Source organism: Aotus nancymaae, unplaced genomic scaffold, assembly GCF_030222135.1.
Source record: "Aotus nancymaae isolate 86718 unplaced genomic scaffold, 86718_ANA_hifiasm-v0.15.2.pri h1tg000067l, whole genome shotgun sequence".
NCBI classification, from domain to species: domain Eukaryota; kingdom Metazoa; phylum Chordata; class Mammalia; order Primates; family Aotidae; genus Aotus; species Aotus nancymaae.
The window spans coordinates 31,386,201-31,413,741 of record NW_026988482.1 but is presented as its reverse complement, the minus strand read 5'-3'; the positions used below and the strand labels follow the sequence as shown (position 1 = coordinate 31,413,741).

General features: G+C 41.3%; 1 protein-coding gene across 4 annotated transcripts in view; it reads left to right on the top strand.

Moving 5' to 3' along the window:
* ARHGEF3 (Rho guanine nucleotide exchange factor 3) overlaps positions 1-27,541 on the top strand; it is a 336,225-nt gene that overhangs the window by 166,420 nt on the left and 142,264 nt on the right. For all 4 annotated transcript variants that reach the window (XM_064367219.1, XM_064367220.1, XM_064367221.1 and 1 more), the window contains one exon: positions 13,620-13,682. In XM_064367219.1, coding sequence (XP_064223289.1) covers positions 13,620-13,682 — 63 coding nt within the window. The remainder of the gene's footprint in view (positions 1-13,619; positions 13,683-27,541) is intronic.

Below are 27,541 nucleotides of genomic sequence, written 5' to 3'. Positions count from 1 at the left end.
GGGACATAATGACTGCTACTCATTCTGAAATAATTAGAAAAATATTTTATATTCATATGTATAGGAAGAGAGAGAGAGAGGAAGCAAATGAGGTCAACTGTAGGCAGCCATGACTCTCAGTAAAGGATTGTCAGTAGTATCTTATTCTGGACTTGCAAACTTTTCTGTAAGTTTGAAATTATATTAAAATAAACTTGCCAAAAAGAAATTCTCAAATAAACTGCACACTCTGCCCTCCCCAAGAAAAAGGCCTGTGTTCCTTGGTTCCTCTTCAGGGACCCTAATAACCTCTCACCACACAACTCCAGGGGGCATCAGGCTGTTGGCGCTGCTGCCAGCTCTGCAGGGTCTGCCAGCCCTCGGTGCCTGCAGGCCCTTATGTGGAGGCACAATTCCTGAGGCCCAAGAAGATAATTTCCAATTATTTAATCAAAAATAGCTCTCTTCCAAACAAAACTGGAAACTCTCCCAAGAGGCTGACCGTTTATCCTAAAAGATACCCCTTTCTCTGGGTAGGAAAGAAGCAGCTGTAAGGAAAGTAACTGCATAGTAATGAATATCCTTTCCTCAGAAAAATGGACCTGAATATGCCAACTCAGCCTCTTCGTGGATCTCCTCACGGGAGGCATCTGGAGCCTCAGGAGCAGCCTTGGACCATTCCTATGACAAAGGCCCCTCTGTCTGCCCATCTAGAACTCATTCAGCACAGGGGAGGCCACCAGTCTTTCAGAGTAGTCGTGACTAACTTGAGAATAATGCTCTTGGCGATAGTCCGCAGTCAGAACAATAACGTGAAAGCCAGTTCCCATTTCTGATGCAGCGTTTGGAAAGAAGTCAGCTGTGATTAGAGGGACATTTTCCTCCTGCAGCTGTCTTTGAAAGTGGAGGAAGGGCTCACCACAACCCTAAATTACAGGGAGGGAGGTAGAGGGCCCCTAAACACCGGGGACATGCAGGTATTTAGGGCACGCCTTCTTTAGTGACACTAGCATGTTCTGTCAAGTTCTGAGTAAAAAGCAAAAGTTGTGGTGAGCCACAAGTGGGCTGCAGGGATGGGGGAAAGTACTTTGGGCTAACTTTTCTAATCTGGAATCTTTGCTTCAAAGTTTATCCCAATCACTTTTATCCTGAAGTCTGAAACGGGGGCCTGGCTTTTGCAGAATCAAAGAACATTTATCCAGCATTTAATCCATTTCCCAGGGAATCAGTGTTTTACCAAGAGTGGAATTCTTTCATGTTTAGGACTTCCCTGCATATTTCTAAGGCCTAACCCAGCACACAGAGAAAGCTCAACACATGTTTGTTTACTGCTATATGTGAACAAATGAACCTCCTTGCCCATAAAATGGGAAATCCACAGAATTTCTTTTTTTTTTCTTTTTTATAATTAAAAATAAAAGAGAGAGATCAGGTCTTGCCATGTTGCCCAGGCTGGTCTCAAACTCCTGTGTTCCAGCAATCCTCAGCTTGTGTTGAGCCACAATGCTTGTCCTAAAAATTTCTTTTCAGGAGAACTAAAATCTTAAGAAATACTATACATAAAATATCATTTTTTATTCTGAGGCCAACAGTATTTCTGAATTTTGGCAATAGAAACATAGGAACAACAGGATACTCAGATAAATTAATTTCACTTTATAGTTTCATTCTTTCAACAGTATTTTATTAAGCACCTACCATGTGCCAGACAGTGTGTAAATGCTGTAGCTACACTGGTTAGCAAAAGAGATGCAGTGTTTGTTCTCAGGAAGAACACAGTTGAGTAGACCCAGGTGACTCCAGTGTACAACCAAGACTGAGATCATACGTCAGAGTTGTCCCACCAAACTGTCAGAAGCTAGGGTATTTATCTGCCAGCCCCAGTCCCTCATAAGTTGAAAGCTGATCCCAGTGGCATTAAATCCCTGGCATTTCTGGCCTGTGGGAAGCTGATTTGTTTGCTTTCCACACGGTGTGCAGGCAAATGGTGATTGCCCAGGGGTTGTCAGCCGGCTGTATCTGCTACGTGAGTGACCAGTTCTGATACTCGTAGAATAGCCTTAGTCAAGTCATTTAAACTTTTTAAGCCTCAGTTTCCTTATATGTAATAACTTCTTTGGACAGCTGTTAAGGATTGGTTGTAATACGTGTAAAGCACCCAGCAGAGCAGTAGATTCTTTTTTTTTTTTTTTTTTGAGACAGCGTCTTGCTCTGTCACCCAGGCTGGAGTCCAGTGGCACAGTCTCGGCTCACTGCAACCTCTGCCTCCCAGGATCAAGTGATTCTCCTGCTTCAGCCTCCCAAGTAGCTGAGATTACAGGCGTTCACCACCACGCCCAGCTAATTTTTGTATTTTTAGTAGAGATGGGGTTTTACCATGTTGGCCAGGCTGGTCTCAAACTCCTGACCTCAAGTGATCACCTGCCTCAGACTTTCAAAGTGCTGAGATTACAGGCGTGAGCCACTGTGCCCTGCCGGCAGTGGATTCTTAATAGACAGTTCTTATAAATCCCAGCAAAGGGGTGGCTCATGCCTGTAATCCCAGCACTTTGGGAGGCCAAGGCAGGAGGATCGCTTGAGCTCAGGAGTTCAAGACCAGCCTGGGCAACAAAGAGAGTCCCCATCTCTACAAAACAATAAAATAATTAGCTGGGCATAGTGGCACATGCCTGTAGTCCTAGCTACTCAGGAGGCTAAGGTGGGAGGATCCCTTAAGCTCAGGAGTTTGAGGCTGCAGTGAGCTGTGATCATGTCACTGCACTCCAGTCTGGGAGGCAGAGTGAGACCCTGTCTCTAAAAAAATTAAAATAAAAAATCCCAGCAAAGGGAAGGGACTGCCTTAAGCAGCCAGAACATACAGTAAAGAAATGTAATTTTGGCAACTGAAGTTGTGTGTTCTTATATGTTAGACAACACCAAATGGTAGTACAAGGGAGCCTTTTGTTTATTTAAAGGAATGTCCTTTAGAGGACAGCTTGACAAGAGCAACCCATTTCTCTAGCATTTTTCATCTCTGCTTGGTGTAGCAAATTGCCCCAAGGAGTAGATATTCCAGACACTGGTGATTCAAAGGGGAAGGCTTGTACACTGCTCTCCCTAGGGTTAAAGGCCTGCCTGTTGGCATTTGAGGAACTGCTCATGAACCCATGGGGTGTTGTGGCTGCTAAGACATTACTACACTGGGAGCATTTCTAGGTAGGAGAAAGTAGGAACACAAGCCAAGTGAGCGAAAAACTGACAACTCTCTTTGTAAATTCAGGTACCCAGTATTATTGTGGATGATGAGCACTTCGAATTTGAATTCTGCAGTTGGACAATCTAAGTTGATTGTTTATTACATAGAATAACTTTCTAGAAATTAAATAATTATTTGGAGACTCCCTAAACTACATATGTATGGATAATATTTTTTGTTGATAATGGCTTCAAATCATTCCGTCAGTGAAGAATTTTAATAAGTAGGATTTTGTTACAGTGTTAAAAAATAAGTGAATCAACATATAAAAGAGGGCCAAGGAGGCCCCAGTGATGTTAGTGTATTATGAACCAAGGATTGCAATGAAACCATCTGATTCAGCCTACCTGAGAACCAGTAGAAAATAATAATAGTAATTACGGTAATTTAGAAAGCCTAGTAAAAAGTGCTCTAGTTAAGGCAATTTTGTGCTTTTTGTCACATCCCACTGTTGAAAATCCTTGTGAATATAGACCCCTTCTCCCACCTTAGATCAATGCCCATATTTTTTTTTCTAGGACAATTTTTTTTGGAAAATGTATTTGGCAGCCCTCTGTACTGGATAGACAAGTTTTCTGTCTGTCCTCCTGCTCCCCTGGCCTTGAGTGTTTTGGAGGGAAATGCAGTTTGTAATTGTTTGTTGAATGACAGTGAATCCAGCTGCTTGTTAGCCAGCAGGGTTGGCAGTGGCACTGGCAGGCTGGCTAGGTCTCCTCCCTCCTCCCCCTTGTTTCATTGGACATGTTTTCCTTCGCATGGGAGAAGAGGACCTTTTTTTAGCTAAGACTGTGTCATCTGTGCCTCCAAACAAGTTAAGGGCCAGGGGTTCCATGGCTAAGATCATAATGGGGGCTTTTCCTAGTTTGCCAACATCAAGTTAATGAGCAGACTTTTAGACATGTTAAGTATTCGCCCCCCAACTCCACCCCCCTACCCCCCCACCCGCCGTGGTTGTACTCATTTGCTGTTACTGCTGCTGTTGCTACTATTACCATTAATAGTTAATATTTGAGTAGCTACTGAGGGCCAGGCATTGTGCTAAGCTCTTTACCCACATTGATCTGTTTAACTCTCACAACAATCTTAGGAGAGAGGTACTATTTAGTGTCCTCATTTTATAGATGAGGAAACAGGTACAAAGAGGTAAAGTCATGCGCTTAAGGTTCCACGACAAATGAATGGCTTAACTAAGATGTAAACTCACAAACACTGACTTTAGAGCCTACCTAATATCTTCAACCTATAGTTGGTGGTATCTGAGCTCATAATTGCACATTATATTTGTTAAAATTTATTTGCCCATAGCTCAGAAAACATCATGATTTCCCATTTCTCCACCCTGTGAGCACATTGAAGAGAGATTAATAAAAAAAGGACCAAGGGTTCCTGGATGCTGGAAAAGGGAGGATGTTTTAAAAATAAGGAAAAGAAAAATAAAAAATAGTGTATTAAAAATGGAGTAGGGGCTGAGCATGGTGGCTCACACCTGTAATCCCAGCACTTTGGGAAGTAGAGGCGATAGGATTGCTTGAGCTTAGGAGTTTGAGACCAGCCTGCAAAACATAGACAGACCTTGTCTCTATTTTTTTTTTTTTAGTGTGTGTATTTTTAAAAATGGAGTTGGGGTTCCCTTTCTCAATTCTCCCATTCACTTCTGGAGCTTCAGACTGGAGAAAAACAAATGTGGATCCTCTCCCTTCTAAAACATGAATTTAGTGAGTCAAGTACTTGCTTAGGGCAAGTACAAGAACACAAAATCCTTTTGCTAATCTTTCCCCAAAGAGGGAGCAGATGAAAGGCAAGGCATCAAAGCCTCTGAAACCACCAAAGCTGTTTGCCAGCAAAAAGATAAATCAAAAAGGTTCAAGATCTGGTTTGAATTTAATAATTACAAATGACTAATCAGGGACTATTTGCTGCCAAGTCAGGAGCTGCACTCTCTCAATCAGTGTGTTTTCGCTGTTCTGGTCACTTGGTTATTAAATAGAAAAAGCCCAGTGATTAAATAACAGAGTTGTTCTGACACTAATCAATTCAATCTTGGCCATTTAAAATTAAGTCTGGCTTGCAGTAGCCCTTGTCTCTGTGAAAGACATGGGAACGACACAGTGCAAATGTGACTAAAGGTATCCAGAGAGCATTTATGGATAGCCCTCTGAGCCCTGAGTAGTTGGAAAGAGTCAGGCAGCATCCCAGGTCTCCTGCCCATCATTCTGCAGGATCCCCCAACTCTAAAAATTATGTCAGTGACAGTAGTAGTAATAGTAATTACAGTAATAACCACAGTAACAATAGTAAGTACATTTAAAAAATCTCTTGCCATATGTCTGGCTCTGTTCGAAATATTCTATTTCCTTTAATCCTTGAAATAACTCCATGATGGAGAAAACCAAAGCTTATAGAACTGTTCTATAGACACTGAACTATCCCATACACCTAGAACCTGCCTGGCACTTAGTAAATGCTCAGTAAATATTTGTTGAGTGAATGAAGGAATAAAGAAGTAACTTGCCGAAGGTCACATCAAGTAGCAGAGGTGGAGCTGGATTTTGAACTGTCGTCTCACTTACGCTCTTAGTTTCTTTGCGGTATGTAGGTAAATGCCTTGTAAACCTTTTTATATTGTTTTAAAACACATATGGTTTTAAACAAATATTTATTTATTTATTTATTTATTTATTTATTTATTGAGATGAAATCTTGCTCTGTCGCCCAGGCTGGAGTGCAGTGGCACGATCTTGGCTCACTGCAGCCTCTGCCTCTAGAGTTCCAGCGATTCTCCTGCCTCAGTCACTGGGGTAGCTGGCATTACAGGTGCATACCACCACACCTGGCCAATTTTTGCATTTTTGGTAGAGATGGGGTTTCACCATGTTGGCCAGGCTGGTCTGGATCTCCTGAACTCAGGTGATCCACCTGCCTCACCTCCCAAAGTGCTGGGATTACAGGCATGAGCCACCCCGCCCAGACATTAAACAAATATTTAAATGTATTTTACATTATTTTAATGTATTAATTTAAAGCAAATGTAGATTTTTAAAAATAATGTAAAAAGAGAAATAGCATCCTATGGCAGAAAGGTCAGTGGTTTGGCAGTCAGGGTGGCCTCCAGAAAATCCTCTCCATCACTCACTCACTTTGTGACCTTGAGCAAGTTACTTAAGCCTTCCTGAACCTCAGTGTCCCTCTCTGTAAAATGAACACCACAAGGCTTACTTAAACCGAGCTGAGGAGAAGCTTAAATGGCACAGTCCATTAAACTGAGAGCACAGTCCTGGGTTCATAGTAGGTGCCCAATTCCAGCATCTGCTTCCCTTCACTTTTGTATTGGAAGGCACCTGGTGATTCTCTCAAAACCTCAAAGGAGGTCTGGAGAGGATGGAAGCTAAGCCAGGTGGGGATATGCTATTCAGGCTTGGACCACAGCCACCTCTTCTGAAAATCTATTGGGTGAGGATAGAATCAGTGCTCTTCACAGAGAGTCTTTCCCAGGACAACTGAAAAAGCAGTTTGTTCATGGGTTATTTACCGATGAGATTCACATGTCTGCCTTGTGGTATCAGAAGGTAGCTAGTCCTAAAAAGAGATAGCTACAGAGTGTCACAGAAACAGTAATTTGTGAAAGTGGGTCAAAAGGTTCAGGTGAAGGTCAAGCTAGCAGGATCTCTCAAGCAGAGACAGTAACAAGTCTGGCAATGTTCACCTGATCCTTCCAGGAATACCCATATCTCCATGAGACCTCACATTGGAATATGTACAGGACTTTGCTCTATTGAAAATTAGCTAAGGGAGCCCTTGGTCGCTTTTTAAAGAAGCACAACAGGGTTTTTTCAGCACCTGAGCGGTTCTAGAAAGTGTCTATATCAAATATATAACCTGCAGGGCTAAGGACTTAAGAGACTACATGTGGGTCTGTTGTTCCCACAAATTCTCCTCTGTAACTGCCTTTCTCCCCGCTCCCACATAGGCACATGACATTGAGAAAAAAGGGTCAGGTGCCCATTAAATTTATTTAGGGTTTGCTTCAGCTGACTGTCTCCTTTCCATCTGAGGTGTTATCAATCTTGGATTACTTCCTTTTAAAGCACAGAGACTGAGTCCCCATTCTGTCACTCAGGGCAGTGCATAGATAGATTCATTGGTCAGGGATGTGCCTCACCCTTGAACAGATCTGACGTTCCTTTTCATAGGAGTGGAAATGGCCAATATCCCACTTGGACCAATGTCTAAACAACTGTAATTTCTTTTAACATGTCTATGCATTGTAAGGAAAATAAATGCTCCCACTGGCAAGAAAAAAAAACAAAAACCTCTTATTTGAAAAGCAAGAATCTTAGCTTGAATGGGCAGGTTTTTTTTTTTTTTTTTTTTTTTTTTTTTTGAGATGGAGTCTCACTCTGTTGCCAGGCTGGAGTGCAGTGGCACAATCTCAGCTCACTATAACCTCCACCTCCTAGGTTCAAGCCATTCTCCTGCCTTAGCCTCCCGAGTAGCTGGGATTACAGGCATGCGCCACCACGCCCAGCTAATTTTTGTATTTTTAGTAGAGGAGGGGTTTCACCATGTTGGTCAGGATGGTCTCGATCTCTTGACCTTGTGATCCACCCACCTTGGCCCCCCAAAGTGCTGGGAATACAGGTGTGAGCCACCACGCCCAGCCAAATGGGCAGGTTTTATCTCCAAGGAGATTTGAGGTTGAAGAATTTCAGCCTTCAATGACTTTCACTTTTGAGGTTTTTAAATTTAATTTAGGCTGCCCTATTGTCATCAGGTGCTTAATGAAAGGGAAAGGCGCCTCAAAAACACTGGCCTCCTTTAGTCATTCTTTAAGGCACCCATTTAGAAATTATTCACTGACCTACTGCTCAGCACAGGGCACTGAGGGGTTAAAGTTTTGTGCTGAAATCAGAAATCAGAGACCACAGCACAATTATTGGGCTCACTCAAGGTGCTTTGTTTTCATGGTTGAAAGGGAAGTGGACTGTGCATTTGCTTCAGTAAATTTGACAAGAATAACAGGGTGGGTCCTTGGCTCCTCAAATTGGCTGAGAACCTGTCAGACCAAGTGTGCAAATGCACAGTTCACACACAGTGCCCTTCCTGCCTGGGAACGCCCCCAGGTAACTGATCAGTGGTTTCTGATGCAGAGGAAGTAAAATGGCATTTTTTACTTCCTGTGGGCAGTTCCTAACAGGAGCACTCACTTACTGTGCACTTACTATGTGCCAGGTCTTGTCACCCAACATATATAATCCTCACAACAGCCTAACCTGAAAGGCATTAATTTCTACTCTACAGATAACATCTCAGAGTCTTAACCTCCTCCTGATACCTCCCAAGATCCCAGGTAAAATACTGTAGCCTCCCAAGGCAGGAGAAGCAGAACTCAGGAAGGGAATGGGGTTATTCTAGATGGCAGGACACCCTTGCTGCGGTGCCCCAATTCATTCCCCAGCACATGTTGCTAATTATGATCATAGCATTCTGTGGCTTGCTATGCTGTGCAGTCCTTCTCAATACAGTGCTCTAAGTAGACACTAGCAGACGTTCTGGATGGCAAGTGAGACATAATCTATTTGCCACCAATGCTTGCCACCAATGCTTGCCACCAATGCCTGCTACCTGATAGCTCTTAAAACTAGAAAGGACCACAAAATGGATTTGGTCTAGACAGTGTGTGCTGTGGTCTTGAAGGCCAATCTCTCTAGTAGAATGCAAATTATTTTCTTGCCATATTCCTCATGCTCAACACCTTCTTAGACCTATGCAGGTCTGATGTGCCACCCAGACTCTGGGATGGGACAGCATGGTGGGGAAGCACATAGTTTAAAGTAGGACAGAATCGGATTTGAATCCAGGTTCTGTCACTTGCTAATCATGAAACCCTGGACAAATTCCTGACCCTTTTTGAGCCTTCATATCTACCTACCTCATGGGGTAGTTATGAGGATTGAATGAGGTCATGCATATAAGGATTTAGCTCTGCGCCTGCCATGTAGTGAGTGTTCAATAGGCTAAAGTTTCCATTATTATCAGTCTGAATTATTGTCATTATTAATAGCTCTGGTGAAGTTCAAAGTGAGTGCAGTGTCCTGTTGCACTCTCTGCTTTCTGAGATGCTCATTTGTTTACATTTCCATGGCTTATTTCCAACTGGTGATTTCTTCCATATGGTGCTCTGTAGATCCCTGGCATGAACTCAGCATCCCAATGTTCTAGAAATCCTAGTTCCTCGGTAGAACATGAAATGCCTGTGTGTGGCTTTTCCACCGGCACGCCCTTCTTCACCTGGGTGCCCATTGGTCCTTTCTACTCTCCTCCTGTGGCCTGCTGGAGTTGGGCAATTGGTGAAGAGGACGAGCAAAGGGAAGAGGACCAAGAGCATCAAGAAAATCCAGAAATGCTATTTGAAGGGAAGCTGGCTATGTCCCAGGGATTGTCCCAGGCTCTGGGACTGTGATGTTGATTGACCAAGTCCTGCTTTCATGGGCTTACGTCTCATGAAAAGGTCAACCAAAACGCAGAAAACAGACCAATAAAATTATCTTTGTAAAATGGATCTGCCCTGCTGGCCTCTCTCTTAGCACCTTATATGACTCATTCATAACAGAGACAATCTGTAATTACTTTGTTTTATTTTTACTCCAAACCATTGGGCAGGGAACATGCCTGGCTCATTCACTGCTGTATCCCAGGACCCAGAATCAGGCTTTGCATGTAAAAAGTGCTCAGTAAACACAGAGCAAATGAACAAATGACTAAGCTATGGTTTGTGAAATTTTTGTTCTGAGTCCATTTAAACTTCAGGCTACTTTTTTGTCGCTAGCAGTGGCCAGTCACCTCCCTATGTAAGAAAATTGAAAAAGAAAATTCATTTTTTAAATCCATACAGTTTTTATAAAATGTGTGGCTTCCTTAAGGAGATCATTCTAACCCAGATCAACTGTCTACGGCTGAATTAAAAAGACCATTGGAGGCCATTTGTCTTTCGGATTTGACACTCAGGGCAGATGGCAGTATCTAGCAGGAACTGGGTTAGGGGAGCTCATGAGGCTGGGCTCCAACACTGGGTAGTGTATTGAATTGGTCTGGAGAGGGTTGCATGACTGTGAGGAAAAGAGCTTCTCTTATTCCCACCCCCAACATCAGTGTGCAGCTAGGCTACTGTCAACATGTCAGGCTGACAAAATCATAAGCTCTAGGAATAGAACTGTAGCACCATAAAACTCAATAATCTGGTAATACCAGGTTGCAGCATGTATGGGCATAACCTGTGGTCTGGGCAATTCATAACAGGAGCTGCCACTTACTGTGCACCTACTACGTGCCAGGTCTTGTCACCCAACATCTGTGATCCTCAAAACAGCCTAACCTGGAAGGCGTTATTTCTACTCTACAGATAACATCCCAGAGTCTCAACCTCCTCCTGATACCTCCGAAGATCCCTGGTATAATGTTATAGCCTCCCAAGGCAGGAGAAGCAGAACTCAGGAAGGGCATGGGGTCACTCTAGGCAGCAGGACACCCTTGCTGCCGTACCCAGTTTGTTGCCCAGCACATGTTGCTAATTGTGATCACAGCATTCTCTGACTTGCTATGCTGTGCAGTCCTTTTCAGTATGTTGCTCAAGCAGACACTACCAGGCATTCTGGATGGCAAGTGACACATAACCTATTTGCCACCAGTGCTTTGGCCAGTATATGTAAAAGACTTGGCCCTAGGAATTAGAATCCTGGATTCAGAGTGTTACACTGGAACTATGTAACTGTGAGCAAATTGCTTCTCTCTCCTGACCTCAGTTTATTAACCTATAGAATGGAAATTATCCCATACCATATCTGGCTCAAAAAGTCGCCATATAAATATAAGCTGGTGAATTGGTTTCACTGGAACTGAAGTGCTGTTTTTAATTGTACCTGGATGGTGAATCAGTAAGGATCAGGGCCCTGTACAAACATGGCAAACTGTGCCTGGAGTTGTGATCAGCATCTTATCGAGGTTCCCCGCTAAGAACTCTGAGTGGAGTACTGGACTTCCTAAAAATCACTGGGTAAGCTTGTTAATGCAGATTCATGGGCACCCTACCAAGTGGCTGAGTAAGCATTCTTGGGGATGGCTCCTGCATCAGCATCTCTGAATCATTCCTCAGGTGATTCTGCTACACGCTGCACCACTGTTTCAGAGGAAAACTGCATAGATCGGGAACGCCAATGCTCTGATAGGGCCATGCGGACCTTTCGGATTTTAAATATTTAGGTAGCTGCTTAGCAAAAAGAAACCCCAATCTCTTCCCCATCTTTGTATGAGAAACTCTTATTCTTCTTTTAGGTCTATTCAAATGCCCCCTCCTCTGGAAAGACATCCCTCACTGTCCTTCCAGAGCCTTCCAAACCATGTTTTAAGCACCTACTGTGTACCAGGCACTCTACTAAGCTCTAAAATGCATTACTATATTTACTCCTCTTCTTTTGAAAATAGAAGGTAATGTCATCACTACCACCTCTGCTCACACCTTGGAGTTGAGAAAAGGTGACTCAGAGAAGCAAAGTTACTTTCTCTAGAGTGTTTGGCTCTTACTGTATTATAGTTCATCATAATAGCCCTGTCTCTCCTACATGAGTGTGAGGTTCTTTATCATAGGAATTTTTGACCTTTGCATTCCTGGGAGCAAACACAGGACCTGAAACATAGTAGACGCTCAACAAACCTTTGTTAAATTGAAGTGAAAAAAGAATAGAAGATTATAGTAATATAGAAAAGAGCAGTTCTTTTTGCTTTCCAGCCTCTGCCTTTGTTTAAGCTCAGGGTTCCATTAGAGGAGGAGGACGCAGACTCCATTTGGGATTGAAGACTACAGAAGTCTTCAGACTCTCTTGTAACCCCATGCCAGTGATTCTGGTCTTCTGGTAGCTTTCTTCTAAGTAACATCAGAAGACTTAGGAAGTCACAGGTTAGGGACTGAAGAAACACTTGACTGGTTGGTTGAGCTGGGGGTGCAGAAGAGAGGTGAATGCATCTTTGATGAACTTTATTATGGCATGTAGATTAAATTTATTTTCTTCTTATGAGAAGGCCAGGCCCAGTGGTTCGCTCCTGTAATCCCAGCACTTTGGGAGGCCAAGGTAGGAGGATCATTTGAGCCCAGGAGTTTGAGACCAGCCTGGGCAACATGGCAAGACCCTATCTCTACAAAAAATAAAATGAGCCTGGTGTAGTGGTGTGCTCCTGTGGTCCCAGCTACTTGGGAGACTGAGGCAAGAGGATTGCTTGAGCCCAAGAGGTTGAGGCTGGAGAGCTCTGTTCACACCACTGCACTCCAGCCTAGGAAACAGAGGGAGACCCTGTGGAAAAAAATAAAGAAAGAGAGAGAAGGAAGGCAGGAAGGATAGAGGGAGAAAGAAAGAGAGTAAAAGAAAGAAAAGGAAGGAAGGAAAGAAGGAAGAAAGAAAAAAGAGAGAGAGAAAAGAAAGAAGAAAGAAATGAAAGAAAGACTTTTTCACATCTAACTTGGCTGGCAGACTGCCCTGGTCTTAAATTTACAGATTCACTTCAAATACAATTATCTTCAATCCAAGTAATAACTTTTTAAAAATTGTATGGCTATAAAGTAGGAAAGGTGGTGAAGATGTCTAGGTTTCTTTTCAACATTATGGTTCTGTAATCACATTAGGACCCTGGATAAGGTTTAGAGAAAATTTAAATTAGCTAAGTACAAAGCAGCTCCAAAAATGGAATATCTTCAAGTGAATTAGATTTTCTTTCCAATCTAATCTCCTCTTCCAAGTTAGTCAGAATCTGAACTTTGTATCTAAATTTTTGAGCTTTGATATATGGAGACATTTAGAAAAAAGAGAAACTCAAACAAACAGCATGTATAAGAATAATAACAACACAAGCCAATTATCCTGGCGCTTAATATTTTCTCATAACTTCTTAGGCTTTCTTAGAAGTGTTAATTTACAGGCCGGCTGGGGGCAGTGGCTTGCTGTAATCCCAGTACTTTGGGAGGCTGATGTTGGCAGATCATGAGGTCAGGAGTTCAAGACCAGCCTGATCAACATGGTGAAACCCTGTCTCTACTAAAAATACAAAAATTAGCTGTACGTGGTGGTGCATGCCTGGAATCCCAGCTACTCAGGAGGCTGAGGCAGGAGAATCACTTGAACCCAGGAGGCAGAGGTTGCAGTGAGCCGAGATCACGCCACTGCATGCCAGCCTAGGTGACAGAATGAGACTCTGTCTCAAAAAAGAAAGAAAAAAAGTTTACATAGCTTGGTTAAAGGTTTTGGGTAACATGGTGGAAATGATAAGGACTGCATGTGCTATTTGATTGCTTTTTTCTTGCCTTAATCAAAGCCATAAGCCCTATTTACCTTTGAACTTTGTATTTTCATTTGTTTTGCAGCGAAAACGGAAGCAGAGCACCCAAGATGAAGATGCTGTTAGCCTTTGCAGTCTCGACATAAGTGTAAGTATAGTCCTTTCTACATCCCCTGGCGCCGAGAGCATCTCACTTCTCTGAAGGTTATTTGCTAATGTGCTGTGTGCTTGAAGTGTGCTTCCAGGATCTGACTGTGGAAGTTGTGACCTAGGGAATTTTTTTTTTAAACTAAAAATCATTTTATTTCACTGGAGAAAGCTGTGCGGCCAACTTAAACTTCCAAGCCAAGTTGTTTATTACCTGTGTCTATTCTCCCATAAAATGAGTTATGAACTCAGTATATTTGGGTAGAATCTAGATATATATAAATACCAGTGTGCTCTTTTAGAGGCTGGTTCCAAAAGATGGAACAGATGTTTGTCCCCCTTTTGGGGGAAGTTAGTGGCTTGGCCCAGCTCAGGCAGCCAGATGGCCCAAAGGTCGGAAGAAGACTCCAGTAGCATAGTGGAGTTGAGCAGCTTTGGATCAGCAGATCTTAGTTTGAATCAAGATTCTGTACTTACCATCTGTGTGACACCTTTCCTTACCTGTTTCCTCATCTGGAAAACAGGGATGAAAAGACTTAACCTGACAAAATTTGGGAGAGTGTCAAAACAATAAAGGTGAGAATGCTAAACATTGTCTGGTGCATACTGGGCACCCACCAAATGTTTGCCTCATTGTGCTTTTCCTTAAGATCAGAAGTTTGCGGAAGATGCTCAGATGACTTGGTAGTTGACTGTTGGTGATGATCAAGGTGGAAAAGCTTCCTTGGCTTTGTTTCAGAACATGTCCTTGGATACTTAATTTCATAGCTTTGTTTGTGTGGCCACCTTGTCTCCCCACTGATGCAACTGGGAAGGCTACCTCGGCCTCTGATGCCCTCATTATCCAGGGGCCGGGAGGTGGAGTAGGAATTCAGGCCCTCCCTGGGCTCCCCCTGTCTATTCATCATCTGCACATCCCTGGGGTTTTAACCACTGTGCTCTGTGGATCCATCTAACATTAGGCCTTGTTCTCTCTCCTCCGTGGAGACCGTGAAAGCTAGTCTTAAGAGATGAGAAGGCTTCTATGCTAGGAATAAAGAACTGAGTCATGGTTCTGGCTCTACCTATAATTAACAGCATACCTTGGACGAGTTACTTCCCTTCTCTGAATCTCTGTTCCTTCATTTGTCAAAAAATAAAAGTAAAAAAGGTTTGGGATCAGACCTTCCAAAACCATTGTGAAAAGGAAACTCATTGGATATGGATTGTTAGGTACTTAATTGATAACATTATTTACCAGTGTGAACAATGCTCTTTTAGCTAGTTTTAATTACTGCAGAGTTTTCTGTGATGCAAACAGCCGTGATAGAGAGAGCTTGAACTGGCACTAGTTATTGTACTTGCATGTCTGTTTTACCATATGGTGTTTGCTTGTTCCAATCTTTAGACCCTCAGACTGATAGCGTTGGGCCAGTTTACTGGGTTGCCATGGTGAACAGGACAAAAAGATGATGTTCCTCTGGGTTTTACTTTACTCATTGAATATTTTGTTATTGACAACTGAAGTCTACGGAATTTCTCTTATCAGCAGTAAGATTTTTTTGTGTTTGAATCTTTTTCATTTTGTGGAAGTTTACTTTTAGAATTTAAAGACTTTCAGCATTTAAAGATCGTCAGAATTTACAGAGCCCCTAGCCACCATGTATGTATTCCAGTCCCCTCACTTTGCAAATTATAATAAAGTGGAGGCCCTGGAGGTGTAATGATTCAGGCAAGACTTCAATCCAGGTCACTTCTAAGATCGTGCCTCACATTACATTTTCCCCCAAGTATATATTGATATCTGTTTTTCAGGAAAGCATGTCTCTAGATGCTTTCTACCAAAGAACCACCAACCTTGTATTAAAGGATTATTTGCAATTATGAATTGTGATTTGATTTTTGTCTTGATTGGTATCAATGGCCTTAACTTCCCATCAAGGTCACAAGCCTCAGATAATGAACAATTTGGCTTCTTTTCTCCTCATGCAGCTGTGGATGATGTTTCCCTTTTTCTTAACCATCTCGTCTATTATGTTTTGTCACAGTAAAGAGACATGTATAGAAGATAAATCTACCCCATTACCACCACCATGACCGATCCCTATGCTTAGGGACTCAGCTCTGGACAGACTCATTTCTGATTTACCTGGCATTTTTCCTGAATCTTGGCAAACAGGGCTGAGTTTCCTCCATTTATTGCCACATAGTATCATAATAATTGCAGAAGTTGGAAGAATTCTAGAAGCTGTTGGAGGAAACTGAAAACTGCTGTTTTGCAGATTCCACTGACCATTAGAGTCATACGGTGATGACAGAGGGTGTGACAGATCCAGATGTGGCCATGGAGAGAATATGACTAAATTTAAGTAACTTACTCCCAGTAGGCACTCAGGAGAGATGAGTTGAATGGAATTAAATGGTAGATAGAGCCACACAGGAGAAGAGGATTTGCCATAAAGGCAACAATGGTGGAATGAATATGAGTCCAATAAATTAATTGCTCTAATGAATAAATGTCCTCTGTGGGCTACTCGAAGGACCTTTATCTTTGTGCATTTAAATGATGATATCCAATAGAGTCACTGTCCCTGAGCTAACTGGCAGTATTACTGAAGAGTTGTTTTCGAACTGTTTCTATGTATAGTGGAAAGTATCTTTTAAAAAAAAAAAAGGTGGGTCCCAGTGGATGACTCATACCAGAGGATGCGAGGGTTTGGGAAAGTAATATGAGTAACTCTCAATTTTTATTCCATTTGATAAGTCGTAAGACATTCACCAAATGTATGCTTTGAACAAGAAATTGCTAGATGAGGGGACAGGTCTTTGGGGATCATAGTCAAGTTTTCATTGAGTCCCAGCCGAAGGCTGGGTACATGGTAGATTCTTGATAAATACTGTTGATGGGTTAAAAAGCAAAACAAGCAGTGAACTCACCTAATGTATACCTCTTTTAAAGAAATACATCTGTGACTTAAAGTGGGAAATATTAACACAGACTAAATCCCCCTTTGTTTAAAAAGTAAGTGTCCTATAGCAGCAGTCCCCAACCTTTTTGACAGCAGGGGCCAGTTTCCTGGAAGACGGTTTTCCACTGACTGAGTGGGGTTTGGGGAATGGTTTCAGGTGAATTCAAGCACTTTACATTTATTGTGTACTTCATTTATATCATTATTACATTGTAATACATAATGAAATAATTACACAACCCATCATAATGTAGAATCAGTGGGAGACCTGAACTTGCTTTCCTGCAACTAGACAGTCCTGTCTGCAATTGACAAGAGATGGTGACAGATCATCAGGCATTAGAATCTCATAAGGAGCCGCAACCTGGATCCCTCGCAAGTGCAGTTGACAATAGGGTGTGTGCTCCTATGAGAATCTAAAGTCTCCGCAGCTGACCTGACAGGAGGTGGAACTCAGGAGGTAATGAGAGAGACGGGGAGTGGCTGTAAATACAGATGAAACTTAGCTTGCTTGCCTGCCGGCCACTCACCTCGTTCTGTGCAGCCTGTTTCCATGGCCCAGGGACCACTGCCTTCAGGGTATCTGAGTGATGATAACACCAAACATTCCCAGTGACATCTTGCTTTATTTTAAGGCCTCAGATGATGATTCTGAGAGGTGCCTGGAAGGGAGTTTTCCTACTGAGCCCCCCTCTCTAACCTCCTATGGAGCTTGACCTGGAGAGACCAAACAGGAGAGGGTAAGCTAAGAAAAGAGCTTATTCTTACAGAACAGAGATCCTTGATTATTTGGGGGATGCATCACTTACTCTTTCAGGCATCTGATGATAGCACAGGAAATTTTACAAGATTGATGTGTGATTTCAGGGGATTCATGGATCCCAGCCAAGACCCCATATTAAGAGTTTCTCTTACAGAGGAAACTGGAAGGGTTTTAAAGCTCGGTGATGGGTGACATATCTCCAAATAATTGTTTTCTGGCCCTCCACCCCCAGCACTTGGTGAAAAATGAATTCTGACTGGAGAGTCAATGCTAGTTGATGATATAATAGGTCACTATTTTTTCCCACCGCCTCACCCAATCCCCTGGCTGGGCCCCCAACTTCCTGGTGGGTTAGAACACACACTATTTCTGATGCAAAATAAAAAGCAACGTACACTTATGAGAGCAATCTGCTGAGTGGAGAAGGCTCCCAGCAGCCGCCTACGAATCTCTTCTCACGTCAGAGGATATGAGTAGGATGGTTTCAGTGAGCTTGCCTCCCCCACAGCACTTTTCTAGTTTAAATTCTAATGGCCAGGAGATACTGTAGCTCATGTCACCCCAGGAAAGGCCCTTGGTGCCAGAACTCCCGCTGCAGGCTGCAGCTCAGCACCAGGCATTCTTTCTCATAAAACAAATGTGCTCTGGGTGGAAATAAAAATAGCCTCCAATGATAAAATGTAAAAATAAAAGGGAATATATGTACTCTAGAAAAAATGGAAAATATGAACAATAGTTTGACAATCCCACCTCAAAGCCATAGCTACAGTTGATGTATTTTCTTCCTGTCATTATATACAAACCTTTAAATTTTTTTCATGAACTATTTCAGACATACAAATGGTATAAAGCTAATAGAAAACCCCACATAGCTACCAATGCAACTGAAGAAATACGCCTTTAACGATGATGCCAAAGACCCTTGCAAAACTTTTGCTTTGCTGAGTTTGATGTTTATTTCTGCTTTGCCTGTCTGTAAACTCACTATGCATATATATCCCTAAATAGTACATATATTTTTAACCAGCTTTTAAAATATGTAAGCATACAAAGTTTTTAAAAATTAAGATCGGGCAGGCATAGTGGCTCATGCCTATAATTCCGGTACTTTGGGAGGCTGAGGTGAGAGGATCACTTGAGCCCAGAAGTTCAAGACTAGTCTGAGCAACATGGGGAGACCCTGTTTCTACAGAAAAATTAAAAATTAGCCAGGTATGGTGATGCATGCCTGCAGCCCCCGCTACTGGGTGGGAGGATTGCTTGAGCCTGGGAGGTTGCTGCAGTGAGCTGTGATCATGCCACTGCACTCCAGGCTGAGTGACAGAGACCCTATCTCAAAAAGAAAGAAAGAAAGAGAGAGAGAAAGAGAGAGAGAGAGAGATTGTAGCACAAATTAATTTATTCATGTATGTTCCACTTACTATGTTAAGAACATGTCATCATATCATGAAATATTCTGTAAGAATATTATTTTTAATAACAACAGAGTACTTTATCAAATAGGTTTATTTAAATCTATTCCACCAATCCTTTACTGGCTATTTAGATAAGTTCCAACTTTTCACTATTATAAGTAATACTGATGGGTATCCAGGAACATGTCTGTGTAATCTCTTTTATCAGTAGGATAAAGTTTGAGATGAAATTCCTGGCTAAAAGAGTAGGAATATTTTTACAATCTGTGAACAGGTTTATACTCTGCTTCTGTCAGTGAAGTGGAAATGAAGTTTAGAGCTGTCGAGTGTCTTGTGTGGAATCTCACAGGCGTGAGAGATTGTTTTTGGCTTTCCCTGGCCCTTCTCTCTCCCCACTATATGGTCAGTCCCTTGCTAAGACTGTGACTTGAGGTGGGACGTTTGCTTCCCCCCTCCTCCCTTCCTGCCACCCTTTAGGGGAGCCCCTGACAGGGCCCACACTGCTCTCTCGACTGGTGGGGATGGTAGCAATGGTGCTGGTGGTGGGGCATCTTTTCCATGCTGGTGGGAGCATGGCTGGACCTTGACTTGGGGTGGGATAGGATTGGAGTTCACATTCTTCCTGCGTTTCTTTGCTGATTTGCGACCATCAAGATGAGCCCTGTTTAGGCTCCTGGCAAGGAATACTTGGGAAGAATATGCTCACAGCTCTCAGTGCTTTTGAGACCCATGTATTGTTGTTATAACAACTCTTCTGTCTTCTTTGAGAAATCTACACGGAAATCCACATGGCAAATGCTTGACTCTCACCTCTTCCCTCTCTTTCTAAGGGGAGTAGTTGAGGAAGAGCTGAGCTGTGGTGTGCCAACAGTGGAGAAGGCTCTTCTGGAGCTCACTAACATGACTGCAAGACCCTCATGGAGGCCTAGCACTATTCAGCATCTTTGCGGCCTCCTGAATGGCCTCCCTGCCTCTTTCTTGTCTGCCCTCCATGCATCAGCCAGGGCATCTGTCCAAGTATACATTTTCTTGTCATGCCTGCCTCCAGGTCCCTAGACTGTGCTTCCAAAGCCTTGCACCATCTAGCCCCTACCCACCTCCTGAACCACTCCCTTCCACCTTTTACACATGCAGGCCAACCATGCTGGTTTTCTTTCAGTTTCTCAAACTCATCATGCTCTATCTTGTCCCTGGCCTTTGCACATGCTATTCTCCCATGTGCGGAGTACATCCTGTTCCTTCTCCCCCTATTTTACCTGGCTCATGTCCCCTTACCCTTCATATCTAGCTCTTCTCAAGAGGCTCCCAGACTTCCCAGGATTCCTTTGTACTCTTCCTGCAGTCATTCCCTACTACCATCACTGCACTCTCACAATCATGTGTCCCCATCCTAGCCTTTATCACCCAGCATTGTAATGACTGCTTCCTTACCACTCTCCAGAAGCAGACTGTGAGCTCTTCATAGGGCTCTTGTTACATCCCCAGCACCTGGCACAGGGCCTTGCCCATAGCAAGTGCTGAATAAACATTGAATGAAGGTATGCTTGAAGTCTCTTCTATTGTATGAATAATTGAAAGAAAGGGATAGATAAATGTTAAAAAGTCAGTAGCATTTCAAAAAAAGGGGGTTGGGATATAATTTTAAAAATTGAAGGTAGAAGATGAGATGAACAGATTTATCTCCTATGTGTGATGCCAGAAAGTCTTTTAGACTTTGATCACTTGGGGGTACAGAGGTGCTTTCTGATTTTTTTTTTTTTTTGAGATGGAGTCTTGCTCTGTTGCCCAGGCTGGTGTACAGTGGTGCGATCTCAGCTCACTGCTACTTCCGCCTCCCAGGTTCAAGTGATTCTTCTGTCTCAGCCTCCCAAGTAGCTGGGACTACAGGTTCATGCCACCACACCCAGCTAATTTTTGTATTTTTAGTAGCGATGGGATTTCACCATGTTGGCCAGGCTGGTCTTGAACTCCTGACCTCGTGATACACCTGCCTCAGCCTCCCAAAGTGCTGGGATTACAGGCATGGGCAACCACACCCAGCCCTGATTTTTTTACAGTATGTAGTTTAGATGTGATCTGTTTATAAGTTCACCAATAGCCTGTGAACTTCCTCAAAGCAAATACATAGTCTCCATCATAAATGCTCCATAAATATGTCTGGGATGAATGGATGAATAGATGGATGGATGAATGAATGAATGAGTCTCAGATTGGTTTACTTATGTGGGTGTTTCTGAGATACTCAGTATTATTCTTACTAGCATGGTTTTCCTGGGTTAATATTAATCAGAATTTCAGGGAGGAAGTGACCAGATTGCTAGAGTCCTTCCTTACGTATCATGTCTATGAGAGACCCATTAGATACACAGTGACAAGAGCAGCTACTGTTGATTTAGTGCTTACTATGTGATGGGCACTGTGCTATCATACGTTTTCTTATTTAATCCTCATATTACCCCTTTAGAGATGAGGCAAATGGAGTGTATAGAAGTTATAAACTTGCCTGAGGCCTTACAGCTAGCAAATAGCATAGCTTTTGGATCTGAGTCCCAGGCCTGTCCTCCCAATCACAGTGCTAATTATAGTTATTATATTAGTAAATAGCATAATATAGCATGTTGATGTGGATTAAGCATTCATATGCTCTGTGCTTTCCAAATACCTCATTAAATTCTCACAGTGGTATGATCCTGTGACTATGGAATGTATCATATCCTTTTTGCAGATGAGATAACTGAGAGTCCGAGAGATAAACAATTAGTTCAAAGTCACAGTTTGTATATTTAAGCCCAGGATGGTTAATTTAAGCCTCCAGGACAGGAGAGGAGAAGAAAGCTTTTGGCTCCCTGGCTGTCAGTGCTGGATGATGTTTAGTGCTTTCAACTGGTCTTATTGGCAAAGTTGCTTTGAGGTTTATGATAGGCATCCCCAAATTTCCATTTCCTGTGCACTCTAGTTATTTACCCTGTCACGTGGATGCTCAAACACAAGAGTTGATATAGAATAGGGGAAAAAGAGATTTCCGGTCTTAGTTAAGCTAAATGGTGTTCCATTGCCAGGATATGTTAAACCAGGCACGGAATAGCAGTGGGATTTTATCTCTGCTTGGCAGAGTCTAGATAATTAAAAAAGATACCATTTCTGTGGTTTTGTTTCTCTTGGTCTGTTCTGGAACTTGCTAACTGGGGAGATTAGCCTTGCCCTGGCCAGCATGGGGCCTTGATGAATTATGTGGGAGAGGTTAATAATGCTCTTATCACCAAGGAGACCAGGCCTGTTGCTGCGATTAGGTCTTCATTAGCACATGCTTATATTTAACCTGTTGGCATTTTTTTGTTTGCTTTGGATTTATAGTCTATTCTTGCTGTCTGTTAAATGTTTGGTCCTAAGGTAGCAGATACCCTATGTTTGGTCCAAAGGCTGTTCTGATTCTGCCACCTCTGATGGCAGATTTACTTGTGCTTTGAGCGTTCACATAGACACATTGCATCTTGCCTTTGGCCTAGCAGATTAGGTGGTAGATGATGGTGCTGTGATCTTTTATCTTTGACTCGATTCTTGAAAAGCACAGTGACAAAGAAATTCCAAGGAGCTTCAAGACACACTTTCAGATGTGGATGACATAACAAAGTGTGAGTCAGTGTATTCACCTTTTCCTACTCCCCCTTAAAGTAACCTTGATGGGGCCCTTGTTAAATGAGGGTTCGTATGCCCCAGAACACCTGTTTGTTGGAATTTATCACCAGAATTACAAATTTCAGGAGGTCAGAGAGTGAACATCATTCTGTACCTCAGTTTTCTCCCCTTTAAAACCAAAATTGTAACAGTGCCCTGCCTTAAAGTTGTAAGAATTAAAATAAATTAATTTATGCCAGACAAGGTAGCTCACACCTATAATCCCAGCACTTTGGGAGGCTGAGGCTGCAGGGTTGCTTGAGCCCAGGAGTTCGAGACCAGCTTGGGCAATATAGTAAGACCTCGTCTCTACAGAAAAATTTATGTAGCCATTAAAAAAAGAATGAGATCACATCCTTTGCATGGACATGGATGGAGATGGAGGACATTATCCTTAGCAAACTAACACAGGAACAGAAAACCAAATACCACATGTTCTCGCTTATAAGTGGGAGCTAAATGATGAGAACACATGGACACATAGAGAGGAACAACACACACTGGAGCCTATCAGAGAGTGGAGGGTGAAAGGAGGGAGAGGATCAGGAAAAATAAGTACTAGGTACTAGGCTTAATGTCTGGGTAATGAAATAATCTGTACAGCAAACCCTCATGACACAAGTTTGCCTATGTAACAAACCTGACGTGTAAGCCTGGACTTAAAAGTTTTTTAAAAAACATATATGACAAAAGTAAAACTTGTTTGAGGTTTTTAAAAAATCATAAATTTAAAACTTAGCTGAGTGTGGTAGCATGCGCCTGTAGTCCTAGCTACTTGGGAGGCTGAGGTGGGAGTATCGCCTGAGCCCAGGAGACAGAGGTTGCAGTGAGCTAAGATCATGCCACTGCACTCTAGCCTGGGTGTCAGAGCAAGATCCTGTCTTTATTTAAAAACAAACAAAATAAAAATGTTAATTTGTGTAAAGTACTTAGTACCTGGCCTATCGTGAGCACAAAAAAATATAACTATTGTTGCTATTGATTTTATTATACAAAATTACCTTTATTGTTGTTTGAGGGTCTTTGTTATTAGCACAAATATTCCATAAATAGAATGGGTCAAGTAATTTTAAAAAAACAGTATGTGAAAATAAATATATAAGGATTTTTATTACAGTATTGTTTATGATAGCCAAAACTGGAAACAGCATGAATATCCAAATCGTATAGACTTGTAAATACATTACAGAAGAGAAGTATAAAATACAGTTACAGAACACATGCTGTATATGTTATGTTGCTGTATGTTTACATACATTTATCTATATAAAGGAAGAAGTATGGAAGAGCATACACTGTATTGTGGGTAGTCCTTAGATTGGGAGAATGGAATTATGGGGATGAGGAGATTACATTCCAGGGATTCCTAAGCTTTGGTATTTTGTGAAACCTATGAACACCCCCTTCCCCCAAAGACTGTTTATATGAGCCCAAAGCAAAATTCATAAGGTTACAGCAAACCAGTTATGTTGAAATATAGCTATAAAAATATTTAAAAACAAATTTGTGGTTAGAGCATGTGCTTCTTAATGCATTAAGTAACATCTGGCCACAAGTCTAAAAACTGATACACCTTCAATGATATGATAAGAATAAGAATAAATGATATTTTGAAATACCTGTACCAATGACCCTGTCATTTGAATATGTAGTGATTTCTATGTTGACAGTCACAGGTCTGAGAACGCTTCTGTGATTTGTAGCCTCCATTCTTACTGGAAAGAAATACTAAATTTCAGTCATTGGTGAAAATAAAGATGTATCTCTTTTTTCCATTCAAGCTTGAAGATGCCCTGAATTTTATTCAGTGAACCGTTGGGAGTCTGAAAATTCTAGATTATGAATTCCTGCTTAAGACACTCAATCTGTTATGATAAGCTTTTCTTATATATTACTTTTATAATACAAATGACTGAAAAAATATAATGGGTTTTAACCTGTTGGTATATGAGATTATTAGTGTTAGTAAAGGTAAGAATGTAAAACGTTTTGTAAAAGTTGTCTAGGAGGATCGTGTTATAGTCATGAAATCCATTCTCAGCACTTGGTGTTTAGATTTTTCCTTGAGAACAGCTTAGCTTACTGGTCCTTCACATTTCTTTTTTTAACCTTTGTTTTTAGGGTTTTTTTTTTAATGCTTCATCTGCCCATCTACACATTGTTTTTTAAAATAGATAACTTGAGTCACCTCAGTATTTTAATAGAAAGTCTTTTCTGCTTCTTCTATTAAAACATAATTTGGGGGTAGAAAAATTTTTTATATTTTAGAGATGAATATGGATGTGTTTAGGGGTAAAATGTCATGATAGCTTTCATTTACCATCAAATTCTTTAGCATAAAATATAAAGTGAATATTTTAAAGAGAAAAATGATTTTATTTTTAATTATTCAAGTAACACTGTATACATTCTTATCATTTAAAAATCAAACAGAAGAGATAGAGCTAACAGTGGCTCCACCATGCTCCAGTCCCACTTACCTCCTCAGGCATAATTATCAGTTTACTGTCTCCTCCCCGATATTTAGATAGAGTTAGATAAATAGATATGTAAAAATTAGTTTGTGATGGCTTTTTAACGACATGTTGTCACTGGTTTTATTTTAATTTTCAACTTTCTTTTTTCCCCTCTTAAATAGATTTTATTTATTTATTTATTGCTGTGAGATAGTTTATTGAAAGCGATTCAGTTACAGAATAGGGCATCCTCAGAAAGCAAAAGGAGGAATGCTTTGTCTTTAAGTTTTTCTTCTATAGGGTAGATTCTAATTTTTTTAGAGCAGTTTTAGGTTCATAGCAAAATTAGGCAGAAAGTATAGGGCATTCCCATATGCCCCCAATTCGATATATACATAGTCTCCCCATTATCAACAGTTTCCCTCAGAGTGGCACATTTTTCCCAATTGATGAACCTCCATTGACACATCATCTTTAAACCAAAGTTTATAGTTTACATTAGAGTTCGTTTGTGGTTTTGTACATTCCGTGGATTTGTACAAAAATGTAATGACATGTATCTACCATTGTGGATTCATATAGAATACCTTCACTGCCCTGAAAATCCTGTGTTCCTCCTATTTGTCCCCTCTTCCTCACTAACTTCTGGCAATCACTGATCTCTTCACTCTCTCCACAGTTTTACCTTTTTCAGAATGCCATATAGTTGGAACCATACGGTATATAGCCTTTTCAGATTGGCTTCTTTCACTTAGTAATATGCATTTATGGTTTCTCCATGTCTTTCCATGACTTGGCAATTCACTAGTTTTTTTTCACTGAAAAATATTTCATTGTATAGATGTCCCACAGTTTATCCATTCATTTAGTGTAAGCTGTATCTTATTCTTTTAAACTGCTGCTTATTATTGTGTAAAAGAGACAGATATAGTTTATTTTTAACACACTTCTTTATTGAGGAACATTTTTGTTGCGTCCAATATTTCCCAATAACAAACAGTGACTATCCATATACCCCAGAGCAAGTAGTAAGGTACGTTTCATTTAAATAACAGTGTTTGCAACTCTTAAACTTATATATCCAGAAGTATATTCCTTCTATGTCATCCATAATTTAAAAAAATATATATATATATAAAATAGTTGTAAATGTAAAGAATGTTTGTTATATTGACAAGGTTTACCTTTCAACTGCCTTAAAATGTTTTCAGTTTATCATTAATAGTATTTCCACTGAGGTTTTTGCAATAAGAAGTCACTAGAAAATAACACTTTTGTTTGTGATTGTTTTTCTAGACTCTAGCCTGAGTCCACCTGAAAATTCTGTAAATAATCTTGGTTAGGAAGTTTCGTCTGGGCTTTCATGCCCAGCTAATTGAGTTTACTCCCAAATGACGTATGTAATTACATCAAGCGTCATCTTTGATCCGGTTATATATTCCTGGTTTCCATTGCAGAATCTGTTTTTCTGTTTTTCTTACTTTTCTGAATTGTGTCTGATACCTGTTCTCTGTGAAGAGAAGGAGATATGTTGCCTTTTGACCTTGATCTTACCATGCATAGAATATTACATTACTTGACTGACACTGAAATTCTTGGGTAACTTCAGAGAAATGTTAAAAGAATGAATGACCAGGAGAATTCTCATGGTTTGTGTGTCTTCCTCTACCCTGTTGTTTAACTTACCCTGCTATGTGCTGATTTTTTTTTTTTTTTTTTTTTTTTGAGACAAAGTCTTGGTCTGTTACCAGGCTGGAGTGCAGTGGCGCGATCGAGGCTCACTACAACCTTTGCCTCCCGGATTCAAAGGATTTTCCAGCCTTAGCCTCCCGAGTAGCTGGGACTGTAGGCATGCACCACTATGCCCCACTAATTTCTGTATTTTTAGTAGAAATGGGGTTTCACCATGTTGGCCAGGATGGTCTCGATCTTTTGATCTGCCCACCTCAGCCTCCCAAAGGGCTGGGATTACAGGCATGCGCCACCATGCCTGGCCACGTGCTGATCATTTTATGGAGAGAGCTGACTCATTATGAGCAGGTGGTTTCTCTATAAGCATAACTCATGACTGGTATTGAAGGTGAAACATTTGAAACCAAATCATGGGCTTATCTCCAGTGGTCACAATGCCAGGTTTGGGTTAACTCCTTAGAGATCCTGCAGGGAAACCTGAATGGGTTTATTCCCAACAGGCTGACCTTTTCCCCTTATAATACTGCAAATGAAACTTTTTTTTTTTTTTTTTTTTACTACTCGTGCACCTCAAAATATCAATTTCTAAAACTGGAATCCTCTACTTAGCACTAAAGTTAATAAATCTAAAGAGCTTTCATTGTCTTTATTTGACAGAGGAAAGGGATGGTTTTTCTGGCCAGCTCTATATAAATTCCATTGAAGAAAGTATGTATTATTATAAAATTAATTAGTTAATTTGTTCATTCTCTAGTGCATTCACTCAGGGCATGCACTAATTCAATCACCTGGCATTTATTGAGCTCTGCCCTACGTCATACACGGGCCACTGAAAGAAGCTAAACTTAAGACTCATTCATCTTCAGACAAGTGGGGGTTGCACTCTTGCTTCTGAAACAAGTTAACCAAGC